Raw genomic sequence first — 24,747 nt, 5'->3', positions numbered from 1 at the left:
GAGATTTCCCTCTGCTAGGGGTTGTGCTGCAGTCTCAGAAGACGTTAAGGCACCGGAAGGCAATTTGGAGCAGCAAATGAGGTTTGTAGTAACAAGTCCAAGTGAGGAATAGGTCTGAATCACTACTTTTCAGACAACCAAGTCTGCTTCCTGTAGTGTTATCCACCTCAAGGAAGCGCAGCTGGCGAAGGCAAGCGCAGAGGGGGTGTCCCACCAGGGCAGACGGTTACTCAAAAGTCTCGTATTCTTGGGGACGGTACAAGCAGTAATGCTGGACGATGAACACAATGTCAAAGATGATGGAGAAGAGGCCCAGACCAAACTTGGTGGGGTCCCCAAAAAGCAGCCGCCACTCATCTGAAAAGCAAAGCAGGGTAGGAACCCAATACAGATTGTGTATCAGCAGCAGAATAAGTTATTAAAAGGATAGAAAAGAGGAAGGAACATGATGAAAGCTTATACCAACTCTTGCCCACCTGAAGCTAAAATTTGTGGGTCATACAATGAAAAGCTGATTTACCAAAATGTATATCCTGAATACACATTCACACACACCTCCCCCAAAACCAAAACATATTTTGTGGTTTCTAAAATCAAAGTAGGGGAAACTCTAGGGCAGTCCTCTAGGGCTCTGTCTAGCCACCACGGACTCTTTCCCAGGGCTCTCCTTGAGCAGCCCTGCTCCACCCCTCTCCTGAAGCACTTTTGCCTAGGCAGAATGTGAGAAAGGAGGAGGGGGACTTGTCTGCTTGGGTGGCAGGGCATCTGTTTCTAGAAACTGCAGGCATGTGGGGCTGGAATGCAGCGTACTGTGCAGAAGGTAACACACCTGGGACTGCCCACTTTTGTCCCTGTGCCCCCCACCATCAACGGCATGTGGCGCCTGGAATGTCCCATCCCTGTTATAAATGTCTTAAAAGGAGTGCAACGGAAAGAAAAAGGATTTCTGCCCCAAGCTGCTTAAGCAGATAATTGGGTTTTTATAAAAATAAAAAAGAGGGGGGACATCCTCCATGGTATGAATGCACCCCGACAAGATGGGGCAGTGGGCAGTAGTTTAGGCCTAGTGTATGCATGCAAGGGAAGACTAAACCCAGCACAGAAGTTTCAAGAAGGGAGAAGGATTACGGGGTTTTTAAGGGTTCATTTATACACTGTTTCTTGGCCCAAAGACAGCCCCCCAAAGTAAACAGCATATTAGTATAATAATAAATTCAATAATTATTCAAAAATAAAATAAAAGATGGCAAAAAGTAAATACCAATACAATATTTCCATCAGCCTAACCTAGCCTGGGTGATGGGGACCCAGTGATACCTGGAGGACCACAGTGTCCCTGCCCCCCCTCCCCCTCATGCCCTGCATACAGCAGCATATGGGGAAGATCATCTCCCACCTCCTTGCCCATCTTTAGATTCTTGCAAAAGGTCAGTATCAGAAAAAAACAGAACTGTGGCAGGACAAACCTCTGGCTTGATCAAGCATGCTTAGCTCTAGGTTAGATTACTGTAACACATTATACGTGGGGCTGCCTCTGAAGATGGTCCGGAAATTCAGCAGCCAGGTTGCTCACTGGGGGCAAGACAGTTTGAGAATATAATGCCATCCTGGCCCAACTGCACTGGCTGCCAATTAGTTTCCAGGCCCAATTCAAAGTTCTGGCTTTGACCTATAAAGCCTTAAAACGGCTCAGGACAGCAGTACTTCAAGGATCGCCTCTTTTCATATGAACCTGTCCAGACCCTGTGATCATCATTTTGAGGCCCTTCTTTGTGTTTCTTCTCTGCGAGAGGTCCAGAGGGTGGCACACGAGAGCAGGGCCTTTTCAATGGTGGCTCCCTGTATGTGGAATGCTCTCCCCAGAAAGGCTCACCTGGTGCCCTCTTCAGGTGTCAGATGACAGGCATTCCCTTCTAAACAGCCCCTTTTCTTTGAACTGTCTATGGTTTTTCAATTGGGTGAGATGTTTTAGTGTATTCCCCCAGTCGTTTTAACATATACACCACCTTTTTTTGGTAAGTCTCTTTGAGTTGCTGCGTTGAAAAGAAAGCGGCTAATAAATTTAACAATAAAAATAACAAGTACCATTGTTGTAAGACTGCAAGAACATCTGAAGGAGGCTGAAGGTGCCTCCCGTGAAGTCCAGCAAAACGTTTCCGATGCTCCAGCCCTCAGTGCTCTTGCGGCGGAAATTCAGGTAAGCCTAAAAATGGAGGGAGAAAGCATCAGGGCAAATGGATTCCCACTGGGAAGGAAGATTATCCCCCAAGCTTCAAAAGATGAGTTTTTGGTAGGCTGGCACTGGTTTTCTGGTCGATCAGGCCCAACTACATACAAAATGGTGTGGGAAAATGGGACCAAATGAAGGAGGATTAGGTGAATTAAGGAAAATGACACGTGGATCTAGTTAAATGGCGTTATTTGTTTTGATGTCAGGCTATAGAAAAGCACGAAAGCTGTAAAGTAGTAATTTATATCATTGTATATCAGATAATGTTAAATAGATGATTCTTAATCCTATATTGTGTAATCTGAATTCTGCTCATGGGGAGGGGATAGTCATGTTTATATCTATACCCTAATCAGCATTACAGGCAACTCCTCGTTTGCGAGGGGACTAAGTTGTGGGTTGCTGTGTGCTTGTGTGGAATTGCGTATTATGGGGACACCCATTGAAAAAGCCTGCAAACGCCCCCTCTGCCCCCTTTTGTGATAAGTTTGGGGTCACTTCTGGGTTTGGTGTGTATGCACAGTCACACACATATGGGACACGCCTAAAGCAGTCGCTGCCTGCACTGTACTTTCGTAATATTGTTTGGTATAGAAATTAAGAAAGGAGACAGAGGCTTGATAACAGACAGAGGTGAAGGCCAGCCATGGAACTCAGAACGGGTCAACCCCCCCCCCCTTACTTACCTGTGGGAAGTATTTGACAAGGGTGACGCCCAGCTTGATGTAGGAGAAGTAGAAGAGGAAGGCCAGCCACGTGATCTTCCCTGCAGCGGCCACGGACAAGGTGGCAAAGACGAAGAGCCAGGCAAAGACAAGCAAGCCAACGGCCACCCAGGAGACCTTCTGGGTCCCTTTCTGAAAGGCCAGATCATCAGCATAAACAACTTACAAATGAGATATGCAGAACCAGGAGTTGGCAAGTTGGGCGGAGGGTTTCTTTGGGGCCTGGCTCAGTGGTTAGAGCACATCTGCTCTGCAGGCAAGAGGTCAGAGGTTCAATGCCGCCTGTATGAAACTCTGGAGAGCTGCTGCCAGTCAGTCAGACATCATTGAGTTAGATGGACTAATGGTCTCGCTCAGCCCTAACTCACTTTCTTGCATTCCTCTTTAAATCTCTTAATTCGGAACCATGAGGACTAGCATCCTGCTTCATTTTGGGTGGGAGGAAGGGGTGCTGTGGCTCAATGGCAGAGCCCACAGAAGGTCCAGGTTCAATCTGAGGCAGGTAGGGCCAGAAGAGATCCCTGCCTGAAACCCTAGAAGAGCTGCTGCCAGCCAGTGCAGGCTAGATGGGCCAATGTTCTGACACCATAAGGCTACCTTATGTTTCTAAAGGGAATTCAGGGGTGAGACTTGGTGGAGGGGGAAAGCTTCAACCAATATAGACGGCATGCTGGCAGTCGGAAAAGGCGCAGGCGTACGATGTTAACCCTCGAAAGAGCTTCTGAGAGAGCGATCTGAAGGCTCCAAGCTCACCTCGTAGATCAGGCACTGGAAGATGATGAGGAGAGTCACAGCGACAGCGTGGAGGCTGAAGAAGACGTCGTTGCTGTCCACCGGGTTCACGCCATTGGGATAGGAGTGCAGGAACTGCTCCTAAGGAGGCAGGCGGCTGCTGGTCAGAACTGGGAATATGAGGCAATGGCCAAGCCCCAATGGAAGGAAGGAGAGGGGTTCCCACCTACCTTCACAGATTTGACCCAGAAGAGGCCAACGTTGAAGACCGAGTAGGCAATGAAGCCGGTAAGGTTCAGGGCGATGAAGTCAAAACTCAGTCCCACAACGCTGGAAGGAGGCAAGGGATAAAAACCCAGAAAATTATTACGACTTGATTTCTTGAATAAGAAATCAAGATAACAAAGTATTTTTTTATAAAAGAATGGAAACGGTTTATTGAATAAATTGTAACAGATAAAAACTGGCAGTTTCATAGGAGTATATATTTAAAGAAGATGAGTAAATGAATAAATTAAGTTAATATGGATATGCCGAAGGTATTAAAAATAAATTTAAAGAACCGCAGAAAGTGGGGAAAGAAAGTCAAGTTTTGAAATGTCAGAATGATTGTAAAAATCAGTGAAATGTCTAAATCTGAAAAGTACAAATAAAAAATTAAAAAAGAAAGAAAATTATTGCTACTTATTATTTTTAATTTGTTACCTACCCTTCACTCTAAGGACCCAGAACGGGTAAAAACAATTTAAAATACAGGATCAAGGGACTGTTTGGAACAACTTACAATCACAGCAACAGGATGGGCACTAAAACCATATGCATCTCAGGTGACAACGGCCAGAGTATTAAGAAGCCTTCTGCATTCACCAGAAACTATCCTGAAGGTGCCAGGGGCACCTCAATAGGGAGGGGGTTATTTGACTTAGGGGCTGCCAGAGAGGATGTTCTGGACTGCTGCAACTCCTCCCCGAGCTGCTGAGGGTGGTGGAACAAGCAAGAGGGACCCCTCAACACCTGAGAGAGTCTGTAGGGTAGGAGGTGGCCTTTCAGATCAATCAAAAGGTCATTAAAATGTACACATTGGTAGGCAGTCTTTTGGCCCAATAGGGGAAAATGCCATTGGCTAGCTTCCAGGAGCTGTGCATCGTCAATGTCTCACGGCGACAGCCAACTCTGAACTTGCCTGTGTGCTCAAACAAAGCTAGAATGTCAAGTTCCTAGACCTTATGTCTGCAGAGATTTTAAGGCTGAATGAAGCCTGTAGGGAGGGGTCTGCTGTAGAGGCCAGAGGGGAAGCTGAGAGTGGGACACAGTGGCTGTGGGACTGATCCTTCAAGGGAGGCAAAAGTTGCTGTGTCCAGGAGAAAACGGGACAAAGGAGGAACAAGCAAGTCTGTACAGCAAAGAAGTTTTTCTATATGCGATCTCCCCCTAGTGGTAGCTAAAAGGGAGCGGGAATTGTATTTCAGCTTATGTACGGGGGTCCCCAGCCTTTTGGAAATCTGAGAAATGTATCATGGGCACCCCAAAAGCAAGACCCCTCTGCTTCCATTTTACCTTTTCCGTCTCCAGTTCTCGAACACCTGAGGGTAAAAGGAGACTGACCAAGCCAGGAAATAGATCCAGCCAATCACCTGGTCCACGATCCTCACTGCATTGCTGTGGATCACGAGGAAGCGGATCCTGGGCCTGCGGGAGAGGGAGGGGGCAGCAGGTCACCAAAGGGAAGCTCCCAGCACAATCCATTCTACGGATCAACTCTGGCATTTAAAAGCCATCGAGCTCAAGGAGGCTCACCCTGGGGCCGTGGGATGGAAGCCTTCAGAGTCCATTTCAAAGACAGGGAAGAGGAGGCCCCTACAGGTTTCTCCTCCCAAATTTAGGACAGAGGGGGCAGCCTCGAACGGAGTACTGTCTGGGATAAACATCCATTTTGGGTTTTTTTTAAAGCAAATTCCCATACTAGCAAGCATCTCCCAATTTGCCTCCTAAAAATAATTTTGTTCAGGCAGACAAAAAAAAATGTGTTTTTAATTCGGCCTTCAGGTTACCCTCGGTTTTAATTTTGAATTGTTGCTCTTAATGCTTTTACTTATGACTTAATGGTTTTAGTCTTTTCGCAAACTGTTCTGAGGTTCGTTTTTTGTCAGCCAAGCAGTATATAAATTTTATGATACAACATCAACTGCATCCTGGCATTTTCGTATATCCCACCTTTCCCCCAAAGAGTTCAAATTGGTGTGCATGCCTCACCCCCCCCACACACATTTTTTCTTCACAACAACCTTGCGAGGCAGGCACAAAGTCAGCTGTAGGGCAGGTGGGTATGGTTCGGCCAGAATTGCCTCACAAGCCATAACATAAAACAATTAGGTAGGAATGGAAAATTTCTGGTCCTCAGTGGGAAGGCAGCCAGAGTTTAAGAAACAAAACAAATCCCCAAATTGTTCCAAGGAGCTTTATGGCTCTGCTAACAAGGATAGAAAAACACTAAAGGCTTACTCAACTTCTTACCCTGTTTGGTTGGACGAGTTGGACTGAAGATACACAGTCAGCTGCCCGACTTCTTTTGCTCTCACTAGGAAGCTCACCTTCTTTACGCCTGCCGTTACGATTACCTGGTAAGGCATGGAGACAACGGAAGTCGCTTTCTTCCCCAAGGACCAGCTTTCCCCATATGAACCAACCCGGATCCTGTGATCATCCTCCAAGGCCCTCCTTCTTCATGACAGGTCTGGAGGGTGGCAACATGAGAACAGGGCCTTTTCTGTGGTGGCTCCCCGTTTGTGGGATACTCTCCCCGGGGAGGCCCGCCTACTAGTGCCTTTCTTATATATTTAAGTGCCAGGCAAAAACATCCCTCTTCTCCTAGGCCTTTGGCTAATTAATATTCTATATCCTTTTAAATGTGTTTGTGGGAGGGGGTTCTGGTCTGTTTTTGTTTTTATTATGTATTTTGAGTTATCATTTTGTATTTTTATGTTGGGAACTGCCCTGTGATCTTCAAATTTAATAAACAACTAACTAGCTAACTATTCCAGGGCACTCTGCCTGGTCCTTGGGACTCCCCTGGGCCACACATCCCTCTCCTAAGGCCACACCCCTCCCTGGACATGCTTCCTCAAGCGCTTTTGCCTTGAACTGTTGATATCGCCTGGACAGAGAGGGCTGTGCACACAGAAATGCGTTACACAGATGTGACTCTAAGGCTACACTGCCCTGCTCAACTGAATTGCGTGGATGCCTCTTGCTTGCCTGTACAGAGATATGGGCTGGTGTACATAAAAGACATATTAGACTTTGGCTTGGTTGGAATGCAGCCTGCGGTACACAGTTGGGTCCACCTATTTTCCCCCGCTTGCCCCACCCACCACAGCCATGTGGCCCCCGGAAGCTCACCCACAAGGGAAAGCGGCCCCCAGGCCTCATCGCCAGATTCACGTGGGCTGGCAGTGGTTCTCCGGAACTGTAAACAGGAATCTTTCCCAGCCCTTATCTGGGACTGAACCCGGGACCTTTCCCAAAAGGCAGGTGTTCGTTCCAGGACTTACTTGATCAGGCAGTTCAACGATGGTGCCATTTCCCCTGGATGAATATGTAACATTAAATGTGATCACCAGCGTCTGATTGAGTGGGGTGCTGGGAAAGATGGGGGAGGGAGGAAATAGGAGAGACATTAGCAGAACCGCAGAGCATTTCTAACACCCCATCTGCATTACCAACTTTATACTGTCAGGGCTTCCCCCCAGAGAATCCTGGGACCTGTAGTTTGTTCAAGAAGCTGAGAGTTGTTAGGAGACCTCTATTCTCCTTGCAGAGCTACAGTTCCCAGAGTTCCCCAGGAAGAGGGACTGACTGTTAAATACAGTGGTACCTCGGATTAAGAACTTCAGGATTAAGAACCTGAAACTGTTCTTAACCTGAGGTACCACTTTAGCTAATGGGGCCACCTGCCGCCGCTGCCATGCAATTTCTGTTCTCATCCTGAAGCAAAGTTCTTAACCCGAGGTACTATTTCTGGGTTAGTGGAGTCTGTAATCTGAAGCGCCTGTAACCTGAAGCATCTGTAACCCGAGGTACCACTGTAAGTCTTTTGAGGGTAATCCTGGGAACTCTAGTTCTTTAAGGGGGCTGGGAATTTTATCTCTAGGGAGTAAAATCCCCAGCCCCCTTAAAGAACTACAGTTCCCAGAATTACCCTGTACATTCCTTTAGGGAAGCCATGTGTTTTAATGTAATGGTGTGGGTGTGACCTTTGTCTAGGGGGAAGAAAGCTATATTCTGGCTATTTTGCAAAGGGAGAAGTGATGGAACTAGGCAAATAGGGAGCTGAAAAACACAGTTATTTCTTACCACTGCCACCCCTCCCTGTAACCTTCAAGGATCAGAAACCCTAAGAGTTCACCTTAAAGTCACCGCAATGTCCATCACGCCACCATTCTCCAGTGAAACCTCCTCAGGAACAGAAAGCGCCGGGGGTCCATCTTAAATAGAAAAGGGCAGGGGGAAGAGAGTTAGAAGGCATTTTCCAGCTTGAGACAAGCTACTTTCAGCTTGGGGGAGAGAGAGGAGGTATGCTAAATCCCTAATGCCACATGAATCATGCATTTTATGGCAACCCCAAGGAAGTGGGGGTGGGGGTGGAAATCATATGAACATAGGTTCCCATGCCCTCCTTTGATGCCGTGTAGAATATTTAGCGGAGAGATTTGCTGGACTAACCTGTGCCCTAACCTGAAACTGTGTGTGCAGCAAGTGGTGTCAGGATTGAGGGGACAGCTCAGAGCCGGTGGATTCTGAGCTGCATCACTCTGGTTATTGGAAGTTTGCTGTGTATTTCTTAACAGAGTAGGCCAGATTAAGTGACTCTGTTAGAATCTTGAGTAAGGTTTGCAAGTATTCGTATTGTGGTAGCCTGGAGGGGGCTACTTTGTATGTAGTGTGACTGATCCAACTTGCCTGACTGGGAGTCTGGAAGACACAGGGCCTTCTTGGTGGTGGCTATATTCCTGGCTCAAGGAAAGGTATGCCTGCTGCAGAGTCAAAGAATGAGCATCATCCGACACCCACAGCAGGGTAAGTGGGCTCCTTCCAACTCAGTGGATGTACTTTTGATTTTTCCCATATTTACAGCTACCACCCAAATTGGTGGGGTCTTGCACGGAGCGGGCAGGAAAATGCATTTTAAGAGAGGACAGATCAGCACCCTGATCTGGGGGCACCCCACCCCAGCCTTAAAGCCACTGAAAAGCCTTCCTACTTAGACCCAGGAAGTGATGGTCTTTGGAGCAAGCACTGCTGGTTCGCGAGTCTCATGACAAGATCACACACGCCTGAAACGGCAAGGAATCTATCCAGAGGCGAAACTCCGTCCTTTGATGGATGAGGGATGACTTACCACAGGCTCCCAAGGACGCGAGAGACAGGCCCAGCAGAAGAAAAAGGCCGATTCTGTGCACCATTTTTCCCAACAGCTGGCAGCTGCAAAGCGGCAGATTAAAAGAGGAAGTCCTGGTTAGAGAGGCAGGGAGTGAGGGCTGACGTCCCAAGACAAAACTATGCTTTTTTTAAAAAAAATTACGCTACTCAAGGGGCAGGCATCAGTCTTAAAAGTGGATAGGCCTTGGTTCAAATCCCAGCTCAGGTGTAAAGCTTAATCGGGGAGTTAATCGCCGTCTGCCTCGCAGGGTTGTTGAGAAGGTAAAAGGGTACAGTGGCTTCCGATGACCTGCTTGTAGAGCATTAGTTACGATTTGTTTATGCCGCGTCAAGCAATCATTACCCCATGCCTACACCAGCGCATTTCCCCATCCTTGTCGCAGAAAAGACCTGATTTTGAAGTGAAATGGGTTTGTTGTGCAATACCTCCTAATCAACTATAATTTCTCAACCCTCCAGCATATGACTGAATTCTGGGTTGGGAGATGATGATGATGACATTCCTGCCACCTTCAGCTCCTTGGAGAAAGGGCAGGATAAAAAAAAATGAGATAAAACTCTTTTTCTCAAGAGATATTTAAGTTTTACAACACCCCAAATTTAAGGACAATAAAACTGAGCAATACAGACACTTAATCAAAGAGTCATGATTGTACATTTGTACAAAATCATAGGCTCCCATTAAATTGATGTAGAAATCCCATACCCAGTTACCTGGGCGTGTGCCCTGCTGAACTCAATATGAGGAGACATATTCCAATATGGACAGCCGAGCCGCCCAGAGTGGCTGGGGAAACCCAGCCAGATGGGTGGGATGAAGATGATAATGATAATAGGAATAATCATTATTATTATTTAACCTTTGCTTTAAAAAACAACAACACCCTCATGGGCAAAGTTATACTGCAAACAGAATAAAAGAAAAAGTTCCAGCATAAAAAAATGATTGCTTGACCAAATTTTGAATCGCATCAAAAGCAGAAGTGAGCAGGAGAAACTCTTATTATCATCATCATTTTATCATTATCAAGACCACCCACTGCCAACCACCTCAGCGTCCAGCGACTGTACTGTTTCAATGCAGATTCCCCACTCCACCCCGACCCCGAGCATTTTAAAAAATACCAGTATGGCTTAAAATCCAAGTAAGGAAGGGCAGGTTTAGAAGCGAGACGTTGAAAACATGAGCTGGGTGTGGCCGTTTGGACTGGACTCTGTACGTGCTCAGAGGGGCTCTCGGACCCTTGCTTCACTGTTTCACAGCAAAGCATATGCCCAGAGGCGCCCCGACTTCCCTGGTTCCCTGTTTTTGGGGGAAGGCGAGAGTAAAGTTTTGAAGGGTCTCAATGGTGCGGGCACCCTTGGGTGGGGATTGGGGTGTCATGCCCCCTGTGGCCATAGGGTGCTGAGAGAAGGAGGAGAGGAGGAATGAAAGGGAGACACTTCTCTCTCTCACAAACAATCCCCTTCCCAGCCCAAAGCGCCCCAATTTTAAAAGTTAAAGGGCGCCTGTATACAGCTGAAGGGAAAACACCGCTGTTATAGACTACAAGCCCCGCCATGCAACACGGCACCCGAGGCTTCCCTATGCCGGCGGCAGCGCACCGCAATGCACACTGGGAGTCGAAGTCCTCCTCGGTCTGATTCCCCCCCTCCCAGAAATAAACTTAAAAGGCCGCCGCGCAATCCTCACAGCGGCCCCATAACTCACCGCAGCGGGGCGGGGAGCGGCGTCTCCTCCTGCCTAGCGGTTCCCGCGACTGCCGTCTTTCCCCTCCTCGGCGTTGCTCCCACGGAGGCGTTTCACGTCGTCACCAAGGAGACGGGCCTTATATAATGGCCGGCCGCGCCTCCGGCCTTCCTCTCTCGCTCGGCGGCCATCTTGGGTGCGGCAAAGTCCCCGCTCTCTCCCCGCCCCCTCTCTCCTTCCTGGCTTGGGAAATCTTTTTGTGTGTTTCTCTTTCCCGCCCTCTCAGGTGAAGTAGTGATTTGAGGTCACCTGTAAAGAAAGTAAGCTTGGGGAAGGTCCCTAGTGAGGAAGTAAAGCGGGTCTGGAAGAAGGCAGCTGACACGCCCAAGATGGCGGTACTTCCCTTCGTAAAAATCGTACCCACATCGAGCACAGGAAGGGGAACGACACACCCAAGATGGCGGTCGCGTCCTGAGGTCGCCATCTTTGGTGTGGCGCGCACCTCTCCGACATTGGTCCAAAGTTCACTTTCTTCAGCCCAATTCTGCTCCTATGATCTGCTTTTTTACTTCGTATTTTAGCCCCATCGTCTTAACACTGCCCCCACTTTAAGGTTGGAGGGGTTGTTAGCAGTGGCAAGCGTTTAGTCTCCTTTGCATTGATTTACCTGCCTGTTTTCCTCCCTCTAAATTGCATTTTGATTAGTTCTATTCTTACATTATTTTATTGGCTTCGTTGTAAACTGCCTCTCGCGCAAGCAAGGAAGGATACAGGTCTGTTACTGTGCATTAAATAAATAGAAATAGCATAGCTGATGGCACCATTCAATAAATGTTTACTCAGGAGTAAGCTGCGTTGATCAGTTGGGCTTACTCAATGTCAGCTAATAGACTATAGCTCTGCATTCTTGTACAGCATCAAAACCACCCCTTTCCTTCCCTGCAGTGACCCAGGTTTTGTATAAGGAAGATGCCTCCCAAAATTCAAGACAAGGGTTTGAATCCTGCCATGGCGGCCTGCGTCCTGGGGATCGACTTGGGCACTACATCGGTGAAAACCATCCTGCTGCAAGAGATGGAGCAGGGACCCACCGTGATCGCAAGCTGCACCAGGGAAACCCGGGCTCAGGTGGAGAGCCCCAATGCCGGGCCACAGGTGAAAGAGGATGAGATAAATTAATGGAAATCAATTGGGTGGTTATTTGTCTGGAGTGGCCCATGGAACCTTCAGGTGCAGGAGCAGTCTACCTTTGAATACCAGCAGCACATTGTGGGCTTCCCTAAAGTGTCCTGTAGGCTGTGGTGGAGCACAGGAGGCTAGACTAAATCGACCTTTGGTCCGATCTAGCAAGGTGGATCAGAGGGACATTTGGTTTGATCCAGTGTTGCGTTCTCAAGAACATTGGAAGCTGCCTTATACTGAACCAGACCATTACTCCATCTAGCTCAGTGTAATCTACATTGGCTGGTATATTGGCTCTCCATGGATTCAGGTAGGGAGTCTTCCCACCCGTGGCTGGAGAGGCCAGGATTGAACCCGGTACCTTCTGCCTGCAAAGCAGATGCTCTGCCACTGAGCTATGGCCGTCCCCAAGTCCATTGGGGTTCAGAGGAGGCTGTGGACTTAGGTTGCCACACTTCTCCCCCTGCTAGAGCTCCTCTACATTCAACAGCAGTTGATCCAACTGACAGAGCACCTCTTCTAAAATAAATCTGGCATGCCAAGATGGGAGCTGCTTTGCTATCACAGAAAGCAGGTAAAACTGCTTCCAAGCTTCATTCCCTGTGGACTTTCTCTCTCTCTGCTCATGTAGAGGAACGAGCAAGATGTCCGCAAAATTGTCGCTGCCTTGAATGACTGTCTCGCCGGTCTCCCCCAGCAACTCCTGGGAAGGGTTTGCCGCATTGGCGTTTCCGGACAAATGCACGGGGTCGTGTTTTGGAAAACGGGTCAAGGTGAGAGAGCTGATTTGCAGAATCTTACCTTCACAGCGTGGGTGGCGCTGTGGGTTAAACCACAGAGCCTAGGGCTTGCTGATCAGAAGGTCGGAGGTTCGAATCCCCGCGACGGGGTGAGCTCCCGTTGCTCGGCCCCAGCTCCTGCCCACCTAGCAGTTCGAAAGCACGTCAAAAGTGCAAGTAGATAAATAGGTACCGCTCCAGTGGGAAGGTAAACGACATTTCTGTGCGCTGCTCTGGTTCGCCAGAAGCGGCTTATTCATGCTGGCCGCATGACCCGGAAGCTGTACGCCGGCTCCCTTGGCCAATAAAGTGAGATGAGCGCCGCAACCCCAGAGTTGTCCACGACTGGACCTAATGGTCAGGGGTCCCTTTACCTTTACCTTTTACCTTCCCAAATCCAGCACCACTTCTTCCTCAACACTTGTGTGGTGGCATCCTATTTAAAAATGCAAGCATTAAAAAAAAGAAACAAAACTTAACATTTTCAAGCCTAATATCTCCCCAGATTCCAATACCATGGTGCAGGCAAAAAAAACCCACCCACCCCCAGGCAGATTGAATCAAAGATTGTGTTTCAATGAATAAAAGCAAAGAGATTCAGGACTTTCCTTACACTGTTGGTATTCACATATGTCAGGGGTGGCCAACTCCCAGGAGACTGTGATCTACTCATAGAGTTAAAACTGGCAGTGGTCTTCCCCCTTTTGGGGGCTTCAGGTCAAAGTTGTTGAGTTTTTTCAGGGAGGGGGTAAAATGTTGAGCTTTTTTTAATGGGAGCCACAGTTGTTCAGCTTCTTTGGGAGGAACCAATGATCTACCAGTGATCTACTGCAGACATCCAGTGATCTACCAGTAGATCACGATCTACCTGTTGGACATGCCTGACATATGTGAATGTGTGTGTTCTGTACATGTTCTCTGTTCTTTTCCCCTCTCAAAGTCATGGCCAAGATACCATTAAGAAGCACTGGAGAAATTCACAGAGGGGAGGTTAAGGGCTGTTAGCAATGATAGTGTAAATCAGGGGATGAGAACCTCAGGCGCCCAGGGGGCAAATGTGGCTCATCAGGCCTCTCATTCCAGCCCGTGGGACTCTCCCTGGGCCACACACCCTTTGCAACCAAGCACCTTACTGGTCTAGCTTTGCATCTTCCTTTAGTGCATTAGCCTGGCTGGAAATGCATCCTTGAACTCTGATAATGTCTCTTGCTTGCCTAGACAGAGGGGTGTGTGAAGAAGCAAGCCTGCCACTCCGCCCATTTTTGCCTGTGGCCCCTCCCAGCACTGGTACCTGGCCCCCGGAAAGCATCCCAGAAGGGCATGTGGCCCTCAGACTGAAAAATATTCCCCAGAGGAACCATAATAGTAATATAACATTTTTTATTAATCTGCCTGGGTTGCTCCAGCCACTCTGGGCGGCCTCCAACAACAACAACAACAACAACAACAACAACAATAATAATAATAATAATTTTAAAAAATCAAAGATTAATAGTAACAATCAGATCCTATATAAAAAGTCACAGTAACTTTAAAATAAAGAACTTTTGTCAAATAAAGCAATATTCAAGAATCCATTAGAATCCAATAGTAAACAGTACAATTAAGCGCCAGCAAATAATAAACAGTTTACACTTATCAGTTACAATAAATTATTAATCTATGATCAATAAAATAACAGCAAATCACAATGCATAAAATGCCAGAAAACGTACAAAACCATGTAAAAGGACCAAACTGAGAAACAAGGACACAACTTATAAAAAAAAAATTCTTTCCAGTAGCACCTTAGAGACCAACTAAGTTTGTTCTTGGTATGAGCTTTGGTGTGCATGCACACTTCTTCAGATACCAACTTATAAAACTATTCCTGAACTCCTCTCTTCCCAGCTGCTTGTGCTGTTCTCAAACTCATGGTCTGGGAGGTGGAGAAGCCATTGCCTGCAGAAAGTCTCTCCCCCCTCAGAAAGGCATTGCGGGTCGTGGGGACTGATTTCCTGAAAGAATTAGCTGCTTCTTGTCAGAGATGAATGTGGTCTTTAATGGCCTAGCAGGGTTCCCATGCAATTTTATTCCTGGAATGCTAAAGTAATCAGAAATGGTTATTAGGTTGACAGACAAACTTGCTCCATTTTCCAGATTTCCTGTGGGTGGCGGGCGTAAGATAAAATAAAATTTGGAGGTCACTATTTGTGTGTGCTTTTGAATGGAAACGCTTAATTTTTGTCTTTCTCCAAAGCCATGAATGTTTGGTTTTGACCCCTTGCCCAAATGTAAATGGATGCAATCTCTCTCTCTCTCCCTCCTCCTGAGTGGATTAGCCAAAATCACATCATCTTCGCTGCAAATGATGGTTTTTATCTTTTTGTTTTGTTTTTAACTGATTACCATTAATGTCCTTTCAAAGAGCCCGTTTTTTCATGTTAGGAAGAGATAAATGGGAAGGGAGGGACAACCCAGCATGGTTGAAAGCAACTTTTTAAAAGGAAAACAAAAGAAAGAAACGAGGTAGATTTTCTTTTCTTTTTTTTGCTTTTCTGTGGTTTTAATCTTCATTTATCAAATGTCTGAAGAGCTAAGCCTCTTCCGGGGGGGGGGGGGGGGGAATTCAGGCTATGTAGAAGAAGAGGATTACCCTTAACACCATTATACCTGTGGGTTGGTTTTGTGCGCAGGGGAGGGCCGCAGCTCAGGATTTGAACATCTGCTTTGCATGTAGAAGGTCCCTGGTTCGATCCCTGGGGTCTCCAGATAGGACTGGGAAAGAAGCCTGTCTGGAACCCTGGAGAGCTGCTGCCAACCAGTAGGATTGGGTGATATACTGTCCCAAACTGGTTTGAAGTTCACATCGTGATAACCGTTTCATAATATTTGAGCTGGCAATATATCATGAATCACAATGTGTGTGAGGGCTAGGCACCAGTTCTAAAGTTCATGCAGTTCTCGCAATGACCAGCTGGTATGGAAACTGTTCAGAGAGGGGAGGAACCCAATGGAGCTGGTCTCTCAGCTGAGCCAATGGAGGGACCTTGCTTCTCATTTACCTGTGCCACAACATGATGGAATATGTATTGTCTGTTGACCGCTGGAGAAGCCCAGAGGAGCTGGTTTCTCTGCAGAGCCAACAAAACGGCTCTGCTTTCCACCCATCCCTCTCAAGATTCTTGAGATGCAAGTCACTATATTTCAGCAATGGACTTTGCAAGCCTCAGTGCTTGGAATTTGCAGAATGGAAGAGTTTATTGGGACAGTGTTGTCTGGGGAGGAAGACAGGGAATCATTCTGCTAACCTGGGGGCAAATGGAACGCCCCAGGTTCCCCCCCCCCCGCACTTCATTGAAAATAAAGGGTGGGGGGTCCTTGTGTCTGTGCAGACAACCACGGTGCTTTTGGAGGAGGCACTGATGGATAAACACGTCTCAGGATGGTCTAGGTCGCTTTGAATGAGCTGCACCAGGCTAATGGGGTCCTCCTTCACCAGCTCTCTTTTCCCGTTCCAGGTTGCAAGTGGATCGCAAGCGGTCACGGGCAGAGGTTTGAGCCTGAAGAGGTCAGTCACCTGATCACATGGCAAGATGGCCGCTGCAGCAGCCCCTTCCTGTCCTCGCTGCCTCAGCCGCAGTCGCACCTCAGCGTGGCCACGGGCTTCGGCTGCGCCACAATCTACTGGTACTTGAAAAACAGGTACTGCTGCCCTCCCTGCTTCAGATCCTGCATCTTGCTTTGCCGCCTGCGATTCTGTGGTGATTTATTTGCAGCCAGAGGCCAGGGTGGCCTTCCTGGTGGGTTCAGTCATGGGGGAGAAGCAGTTTGGTTCAGCGTTGGGACTCAGACCAAGAAAGTTCACGGGGCGGCCTTGAGTCAGTTGCACATTCGCTCTCTTGGCCTAACCTACTTCACGGGGCTGTTCTGTGGATCATAAATGTCTTTTTTGGGTAGGGAAATAAATGCTTTGAGTTTCTTGGAGGAAGAGAGAGTTCTCTTTCACTGTGTACAAGTCATTTTTCCCACCCAGAGTCAGTCACAAATGAAAAGGTGTATTAACCAGCGGGTGCCCAGGTTCATCAATTTTTTGTTTGTACGTTTATTGGGCAGCCCAGATTTCCTGAAGCATTACGATGCTGCCGGAACCATCCAAGACTACGTTGTGTCCATGCTGTGTGGCCAGGAAAGGCCACAGATGTCTGTCCAGAACGCGGCCAGCTGGGGCTACTTCAACACCACAAGCAAAAGCTGGAATATGGACATGTAAGTTAGCACTGTGGACTCAGATGGGGCCACTATTTTGAATGGGGGGAGAATCATTATTTCATTTTTCGATTCTGTGTGTTGGGATATGAGAGAAGGGGGAATGTCTTTCCTTAGATTCCACCGCCCCCAGCCCCACCCACCAGTTCAATTTTATTTTATATTGTAAGTGAGTCAGGGGCAATCTCTCTTAAGAAAACCAAAAATGCCTTTCATTTTTAAAAAATCCAACCCCTTGACGGACTGAAAACATGTCATTCCCCCTCCACCCAGAAAAGCTGTGCTAGCTGCTGTTTGAAGTGGCCCGGTTTGCTCTTTTCAGGGACAGGCGCCTGAGGCCTCCAGCTGACTCCCCGATGGGAAGGTTCTCACATGCACAACCCTGCCAGGGAAGATAAAATCCGCTTCCTAAATCCGACTCAAGGTTGTGGACAACTTGGGTTTGGCTTGTGTGTGTGTGTGTGTTTTCAGGGCTAACCAGGTGTGGCAACAGCGGCGTGTGATGACCGTGACAGGGTAGGGGTGCTTGTTGGGTCTAACTGCTTGTGTGTGTTTTAAACTTTCTGAAGGGTTAACCCTTGGAGCGGTGTGTTCACACACAGCACTCTACTTTTTAAGGGCAGTAGCTCATCCTGATTTATCTAGCATGTCTGTGCATGTTTTTTTAAGTACCACCCATATGTTCTCTTAACAACAGCCCTGCAAGGTAGCTGCCAGGATAATCAGCCCCATATTGCTGGGGAACGTGGGCGGGCGTTTCTAGACTTGCGCTGCTGTTGACAAGGAAAGCTGATCTGGAACCCTCTGCAGGGAAGCCGTGACCTTCCAGATATTGTTGGCCTCCCAACTCCCATCGCCCCAGCCCAGGGGCCACATTCCCATCTGTGAAACCTCCCAGGGGCCGCACTGCCAGTGGTGGGCTTGGCCAGAGGCAAAGGCGGACGAAGCAACAAATGGAAATTTTAGCGTTTCTATTCTCCATCAAAAGCAAGGAAGAGGCATTAACAGAGGTCAAGGACATTTCCCAGCTTAGCAAAAATCCTCAGTGACGATACAAAGCAGGCCTGGTGAAGGTGTTGCCAGGGGAGAGGTTTGAGGGCCGGAAAGAGAGGCACCGAGGGCCGCATTTGCTTCCTAGGCTTGAGGTTCCTAACTTCCCTGGTTTCTGGCTTCCACCATGGGCCTCCCCTTCTACCTTCTCCCCCATAATTTGAGCAGTGAGTTGATGCAACTGTAATCTGCACGGCTGGGTTAGCTTAAGATTCCTCCTTCCCCCTCCCCTCCAAGCATGTCCAGTAGCCGGGCCCTTCTCCTTCCAACACGGACGGCTCCCCATTGACCTCTGCCTCTGGTTTCAGCCTTAAAGAGTCCCACTTCCCCGTCCACCTGCTTCCTGAAGTGGTCCAGCCCGGAGAACTGGCAGGGGAGACCGCCTACATGTGGCACCAGATACCAAAGGGGACGGAAGTCGGGGCCGCATTGGGGGACTTCCAGTGCTCGGTGTACTCCTGCATGACCGACAGCGCAAATGCAGGTAAGGGGCACAAAGCAGCCCCTCTTCCCCCACCCCCATCCCCAAAGCCTTCTGGAAATAATTTATTTGGAGCAGCTGTACCTGCTCTTTAGCAGAAAAGGCTCTCGGAGCAGCTTACATACAGTCAAACAAGACAGTCCCTACCCTCAGATTTACAATCTTAAAAAAAACATGAGATGCAAGCAAAAAGGGAGAGGGAAGGAGGAGGAAAATGAAAACACAGGCACCCATTTCTATACAGTAGTTGCAATAATGATCAGCTGGCCCAGTTCGGGGGCAAGGGGTTTCTGATGGAGGTTCCCCTCCCTCCCTCCAGGGACGAAACAAAATAGAAAATTCTTTCCAGTAGCACCTTAGAGACCAACTGAGTTTGTTCTTGGTATGAGCTTTCGTGTGCATGCACACGAAAGCTCATACCAAGAACAAACTCAATTGGTCTCTAAGGTGCTACTGGAAAGAATTTTCTATTTTGTTTCGACTATGGCAGACCAACACGGCTACCCACCTGTAACTGTCCCTCCAGGGAGTTTCAGGGGACATGCAGAAGGACCCCAGTTGAAGCTCCCTTGTGGGTCCAGACTCACCCATTGAAGGCCAGTGTTACATACCTCTTTAAGCAGGATTTAAGCCCACCGGGTATTTTCCAACTCTTGCTTTCCTCTCCATCCTCCTAGTCCTCAACATCAGTACTTCTGCGCAGCTCACCGTCCTGATGCCTTTGGGCTTCCAGCCGGGTGATTCCCCGAACCCTCGTTCCCCGTTGGCCTACTACCCGTATTTCAACAACACCTACCTGGTGGTGGCTGCTTCCCTCAACGGCGGCAACGTGGTGGCGACATTCGTGAACATGCTCGTGCGCTGGATGGCTGAGCTGGGTAAAGGAAGGGATAAGACGGGGACCTCTTTTTCTCCCTCCCCCTTTCAGTCATTTCATCAGCCTTCCTCCCCCAACCCTTTTAATCTCCTTCTGCAGGACTCCAAGTCCCAGAATCGGATCTCTACCCGCGTATAATCAGCGCTGCCTTGGCCCAACCGGACACCGACCTCAACATCTGCCCCACCATCTTTGGAGAGAGGCACATGCCGGAGAGGTTGGCCTCTGTGATTGGGATTGCGGCCTCTGACCTCTCCCTGGGCCACGTCACTCGGGCGCTGTGCCACGGCGTGGTCCAGAACCTACACTCCATGCTGCCTTCCCAGCTCCTGAAGGAAGCCGGGGTCACGCGGATCCTGGCCAGCGGGAGCGCCCTGAGCAAAAACGAGGTGATGCGTCAGGAAGTGGAGAAGGCCTACCCATTTCCTGTGGTCTACGGGGGAAATGTGGATGCAGCCGTGGGCGCCGCCTTGGCGATGCTGCGCAGGAAGTGACCTTGGGGCTGCAAGAAAGCATTTCCTCCGTAAAGAGGGTTCGTGAACACATAGGGGGCCAAATGTTGCGGGGCAGAGGGAGGAAGGGAAGGCAAGAGAGAAGGCAGCCACTATCCTGGAATAAAAATGCAGTGGATTCCTAATGATCCCATCTGTCTACCCGAAGATCAGATCCTTCCTGGAGCTATCTGCTCCCCTCACATCCCTGGCAGTAGAGGGATTAATGCAGGCCTCAGGCACCACTGAAAAGGTGGGTGGGGGGAGAGACTTTCGTTGCCCATTCTGTACCCCCTCCCCTCAAACACAGGCCATTCTGTGTTTCCATTGCTAAAAGGAACCAAATATTTATTCCTCGATGTTTTTGCAGTCATCTGCTATTCTGTTATAGGGACGGGGAAGTGATGCCTTCAGATCTCGCCGGACTCTCGGTTGGCGCCTGTGATGGCAGCCATGGGCCTTTGGGAGATTTCCTTCCTTTTGCAGATCTTTGGGGTGGTTCAAAACCCAGTGCAGCAGTACATTCCAGAATTAAATCTGGGAGGTGGAGAACACACCCACACACACACACCGGGTTTGTTATTCCTCTTGCCTTCGGTATCTTTTGGGGAGGGGTTTCCCATACTGAAGAGGAAAACCCCCCCCTTGCATGCGAGAAGCATTTCTACTTCGTAGTGGCTGAAGATGTCTCAGTGCAACAGGAATAAGAAAACTCGCTGGGCCACCTGCACTCGCTCGTGTCTCTCCAAGTGGGGAGGGAAAAGGGGGCTTGGAGCTACAATATGGGGGCAGGGAGCAGTCAGGTGGACCAGAGGGAAGCTGCGTCTTTTAATAACTCAGGGATGGGGCACCTGTAGCCCTCCAGTTTGGATGGCATTTGGATACGTGCAAATTTTGAAGCATAGCTGTGTTTCGGTTCTCATGCCATTCCAGAAAGTGCGGGTTTGATTGATTTTTGCAATAAACACACACCGAATCAAATTGCTCCATCCCAGGGAGAGACTCGTGGTTTTCTCAGCGCATCAGTGATGCAATTTACTAATCTAAGCCTAAACATTTAAAAGTAGCCTTTTCAGCGGTGGGTTGTCAAAATACAGCACCATGTGTATGTAAATGTCAGGACTGAAGTGAGAAAGGTTTTCACCAAAAGGTCTGGCTCTGAGACCCTCAGCGATTTTCAAGGGGGTCCATGAATACGCCAACATACGGAAACAGTTCTAGGTGTAAGAGGCTGCCCGAAATGTCCTAAATGAGCAGGTGCCAGTTTTGTATTTTCGATATATTTATCAAATGCAGCGTCCACAGGGTTGCGCTTGTTTTATCTCTAAGGGAATCAAACCGGAGAAGCACCACACACATTGGAAAATACAACGGGAACACTTTTAAGAGTTAAAGAGGGGGTTGGGACCTTGGGACTCCCCCCTAGACCACACCCCTCCTCCCCCAAGCAACACACCCCACCATCTCTGCTATTAACTCTTAAACTTCCTCTCCCCCCCAAAAAAAAAACTAGAAATACGTCCTTGCCCTCTGATAATGCCCTCCTTACTTGCCAGGATGGAGGATAGAGGGAGGTGGGGGTTGTTGTAGAAACTAGCCAGGTGTACAAAGGTGACAGTGGCATTCACTGCTCTGCCCACCACTGGCACGTGGACCCCAGAGGGCTGCTCAGATGGGGACGTGGTCCTCGGACACAAAAAGATTCCCCATCCTGGAGTTTGGATTTGATATCACTACCCGAAGGAGTCTCAAAGCAGCTAACATTCTCCTTTCCCTTCCTCCCCCACAACAAACACACTGTGAGGTGAGTGGGGCTGAGAGACTTCAAAGAAGTGAGACAGGCCCAAGGTCACCCAGCAGCTGCATGTGGAGGAGTGGAGACGCGAACCTGGTTCACCAGATTATGACTCCACCACTCTTAACCACTACACCACACTGGAGCAGAGTAATGCTGTGCCAGATAGATCAGTGGTTTGATTCACGGCAAGGTAGCTTTCCTGTGTGAAAATACATCGGTAGTACTGAAGCTCTCCTTTAAAAGCACAGGTCACCAACGCCCTCCCCCCCTCCCCTACACCAATTTGAGCCTTCCATCAAGAGAGCTTTGCGACAAATGGTGCATTTCCGTTGCTTCTTTATTGCTGCCATTATCATTTCTGCTCTCTGTCGTTTTTTTCTCATTCACATTTTCTTTTTAAGTTACTTATTCCGCAGAGGGCTCTTTGGAAGCATGGCCTGCCTCGAAGGAAACAACCGAGACACCAGTCTGGCTGCATCAGTGGGGCTGGGCCGTCAAAGATGCATGCAAATGGGAAGATGAGATCAGAGTCTAAACGGACCCATTTTTTCCCCTCCTTTGAAGGGAAGAACTCTGGCTCAGTGGCAGAGCATGTGCTGTGCATGAGGAACGTCCCAGATTCCACCCTTAATGTCTCCAGGTGGGGCTGGGAAAGAAGGCCCCCCCCTGCCTAAAATTTTGGAAAGCTTCTGCCAGTTACTGTAGACTGTATACTGAGTTAGGTGATCTGGTTCAGTAGAAGGCAGCTTCCTATGTTCCTGTTCAGTCAGCCTTTAGTTCAGAACCACGAGGACTAGAATCTTGCTTTATTTTTTAGCAGAAGAGCTGTAGCTTAGTGATAGAGGTCCCAGGTTCAGAAGGGGTCTCGGGTTCGATCCCTGGCTGGCCTCTCCTGGTAGGGGCTGGTAATGTCCCCTGCCTGAAACCCTGGAGAGCCACACTGCCAGTCAGTGTGGGCAATACTGGGTCCAATGGTAGGATGCAGCTCCCTCTAGCTCCTAGCAAAGTATCAGATTTTAATGGTCGCTCAGTCCTGTATACTACAGGTGGGGAACACTTTTCAGACCAGCGGCCACTTTTACTTCTGCACAGCCTTCTGGAGGCCAGAGGCAAAAGTAGGCAAAGCAAAGAATGGATAAGTAGACTACAAAGGAGTGTGGTTGTGCAGAAGCCTGTGACTATTCGAGCCCCAGGTGATGGCTGCAATTTAAATGTATTTTTTTCCTCTTGTCTCAGGAAATGTGAAATGTCTGCCACTAAACTGTAAGTGTGCGGGGAGCGAGGAGTGGGGAATAAAATCCCGAGCAAAGATTTATTTGATTTGTTTGTTTGCAAAAAGCCTCTGGAGGTCTCCTGGGAGTAGCAATCACTCCGGCTTCACGGGCCGATTTCTCCATTATTATTATATCACTCAATTCCGGGTTTGCGCTCCACATCACAGCCGCCTGCTTATTAAAACCGCCAATCGACAAGCAAAGAGAGAAAAAGGCACCTGATATCTCTCACCCTTCCAGCCAACGCCTAAAAAGAAGCGGTTTGGCTTCAGACGCTCTTGCAGGACGCGAAAAGTTTGCTGAGACGAGAATCCAGTTGCAGAAGAAGGACCCTTTCAGGAGCTGTAAGTTCTGCGATTTACTTTACTAGGAACGCTGGAAGCTGCTTTATACAGAGTCAGACCGTGGGGTGCATATAGGTCAGTTCTGTCTGCGCTGACTAGCAGCATCTCTGCAGGGTTTTGGGCAAGCAGCATTATCCCTGGGTTGGAATTTGGACCACGGACCTTCTGCATGCAAAGCAGGCTCTCTGACTCAGAGCTACAGCTATTCCCCCTAAAATTAATCAAGGTTCTAGTCCTCATGGTTGTGAATCACAGGCTGATTTAAATAGGATCTACAGAAGCTGTTTTATAGAGAGAGAGGCGATTGGTCCATCTAGCTCTGTGGCAGAAGCTCTACAAGGTCTCAGCCTTACCCGGAGGTGCCGTGGATCGAACCTGGGGCCTTCTGCATGCAAAGCAGGTGTTCTGTCACAGCTACAGCTCTTCCCCTAAAAATAAATCTGGATTCTAGTCCTCATGGTTCTGAACACAGGTGTTCTGCCACTGAGCTATGGGTGTTCGTTTGCTTGCTGCACATGCAGTGCTCATGAAGTCCAGTTTGGATTTGTCCTTTTGACTTCCATCGGTTGCTACCATCAGCTGCACCGTCCCAATACTGTTATTACAGTATTATTACTATTCTCAGTTCCTTACCCAGCAACTTCACACCAACCTGCAGTACTGGGGATTATAGTATCTTTAAGCACCAGGCAAAACCACTTCTTTTTTCACCAGGTTATCTATAGCATTCTTGAGTGCTTGGGATGTTTTAATTCAGCTTTTTGAAAATAGAATTGTCTTTTAGATTCCTTCATGCTTTATGCTGGTCTTGTTGGATGTGTTCGTTTATACTGTAAGTCACTTTGAGTTACAATGGTAAAAAAACACCCAAATTATTATTATTAGTAAATTTATGTTTTACATTTTAAAATATTCACTTAAACAACCTTAAAATATCAATGACTTCCCTTCTTCTCTTTTCATAGTATATTTTGCATATCATAAATGCCTGCATATTTTATATAAACTAAATCGTTCTGTATTCCATTATAACATCCATCAAAACGTATTTACACTGTTGAATTTACCTTAATGCCGCCCACGTTTTCAGATATACACAATTTTACTACATGTGTTCAATAAACATTTTCCAATCTTCTTTAAACATATGGTGTTCTTGTTCTGTTATCCGATAGGTCTGCAAGCTGCGCATATCCCATCAGTTTAAGTTGCCATTCTTCTTTGGTTGGGACTTCCCTCGTTTTCCATTTTTGGGCTAACCAAACACGAGCCGCAGTAGTGGCATACATAAATAGCCATATAATTAATTAATTAATTAATTAAGCCTACCTTAGAGTTGTTGTAGGTCATACTTAGCACATGCAGGAAGACCACACTTGGAATACTGTGTGCAGTTCTGGTCACCTC

At 48.0% G+C, this 24,747-nt stretch overlaps 2 protein-coding genes across 2 annotated transcripts; one reads left to right on the top strand and one right to left on the bottom strand.

The window, feature by feature from the left end:
* Positions 1–128: 128 nt before the first annotated feature.
* On the bottom strand, positions 129–10,920 carry CTNS (cystinosin, lysosomal cystine transporter). The gene is made up of 11 exons (XM_033171550.1): positions 10,838–10,920; positions 9,086–9,168; positions 8,093–8,171; positions 7,239–7,326; positions 6,202–6,305; positions 5,245–5,376; positions 3,918–4,017; positions 3,709–3,828; positions 2,917–3,087; positions 2,086–2,203; positions 129–357 (listed from the first exon to the last, which is right to left on the bottom strand). Exons 2-11 carry the CDS (start codon positions 9,147–9,149, stop codon positions 227–229), a joined length of 1,107 nt encoding a protein of 368 aa, XP_033027441.1. The 5' UTR covers positions 9,150–9,168; positions 10,838–10,920; the 3' UTR covers positions 129–226.
* Positions 10,921–11,063: 143 nt separating this feature from the next.
* SHPK (sedoheptulokinase) lies at positions 11,064–20,170 on the top strand. The gene is made up of 8 exons (XM_033171549.1): positions 11,064–11,135; positions 11,760–11,971; positions 12,630–12,771; positions 16,278–16,461; positions 16,873–17,025; positions 18,384–18,559; positions 19,234–19,434; positions 19,533–20,170. Exons 2-8 carry the CDS (start codon positions 11,786–11,788, stop codon positions 19,925–19,927), a joined length of 1,437 nt encoding a protein of 478 aa, XP_033027440.1. The 5' UTR covers positions 11,064–11,135; positions 11,760–11,785; the 3' UTR covers positions 19,928–20,170.
* The last annotated feature ends 4,577 nt before the right edge of the window (positions 20,171–24,747 follow it).

Source organism: Lacerta agilis, chromosome 15, assembly GCF_009819535.1.
Source record: "Lacerta agilis isolate rLacAgi1 chromosome 15, rLacAgi1.pri, whole genome shotgun sequence".
Classification (NCBI taxonomy): domain Eukaryota; kingdom Metazoa; phylum Chordata; class Lepidosauria; order Squamata; family Lacertidae; genus Lacerta; species Lacerta agilis.
This window is presented reverse-complemented; position numbering and strand designations above follow the sequence as displayed.

Bases quoted from the DNA above. Each gene is read 5' to 3' on its own strand.
- CTNS (XM_033171550.1), bottom strand. From the start codon at position 9,149: ATGGTGCACAGAATCGGCCTTTTTCTTCTGCTGGGCCTGTCTCTCGCG. The intron at 8,172-9,085 runs GTAAGTCATCCC...TTTCTATTTAAG, and splicing joins CGCGTCCTTGGGAGCCTGTG to ATGGACCCCCGGCGCTTTCT. The intron at 5,377-6,201 runs GTAAGAAGTTGA...CCTCTCCCGCAG, and splicing joins AACTCGTCCAACCAAACAGG to GCCCAGGATCCGCTTCCTCG.
- SHPK (XM_033171549.1), top strand. From the start codon at position 11,786: ATGCCTCCCAAAATTCAAGACAAGGGTTTGAATCCTGCCATGGCGGCC. The intron at 12,772-16,277 runs GTGAGAGAGCTG...TTCCCGTTCCAG, and splicing joins GTTTTGGAAAACGGGTCAAG to GTTGCAAGTGGATCGCAAGC. The intron at 18,560-19,233 runs GTAAGGGGCACA...CCATCCTCCTAG, and splicing joins GACCGACAGCGCAAATGCAG to TCCTCAACATCAGTACTTCT.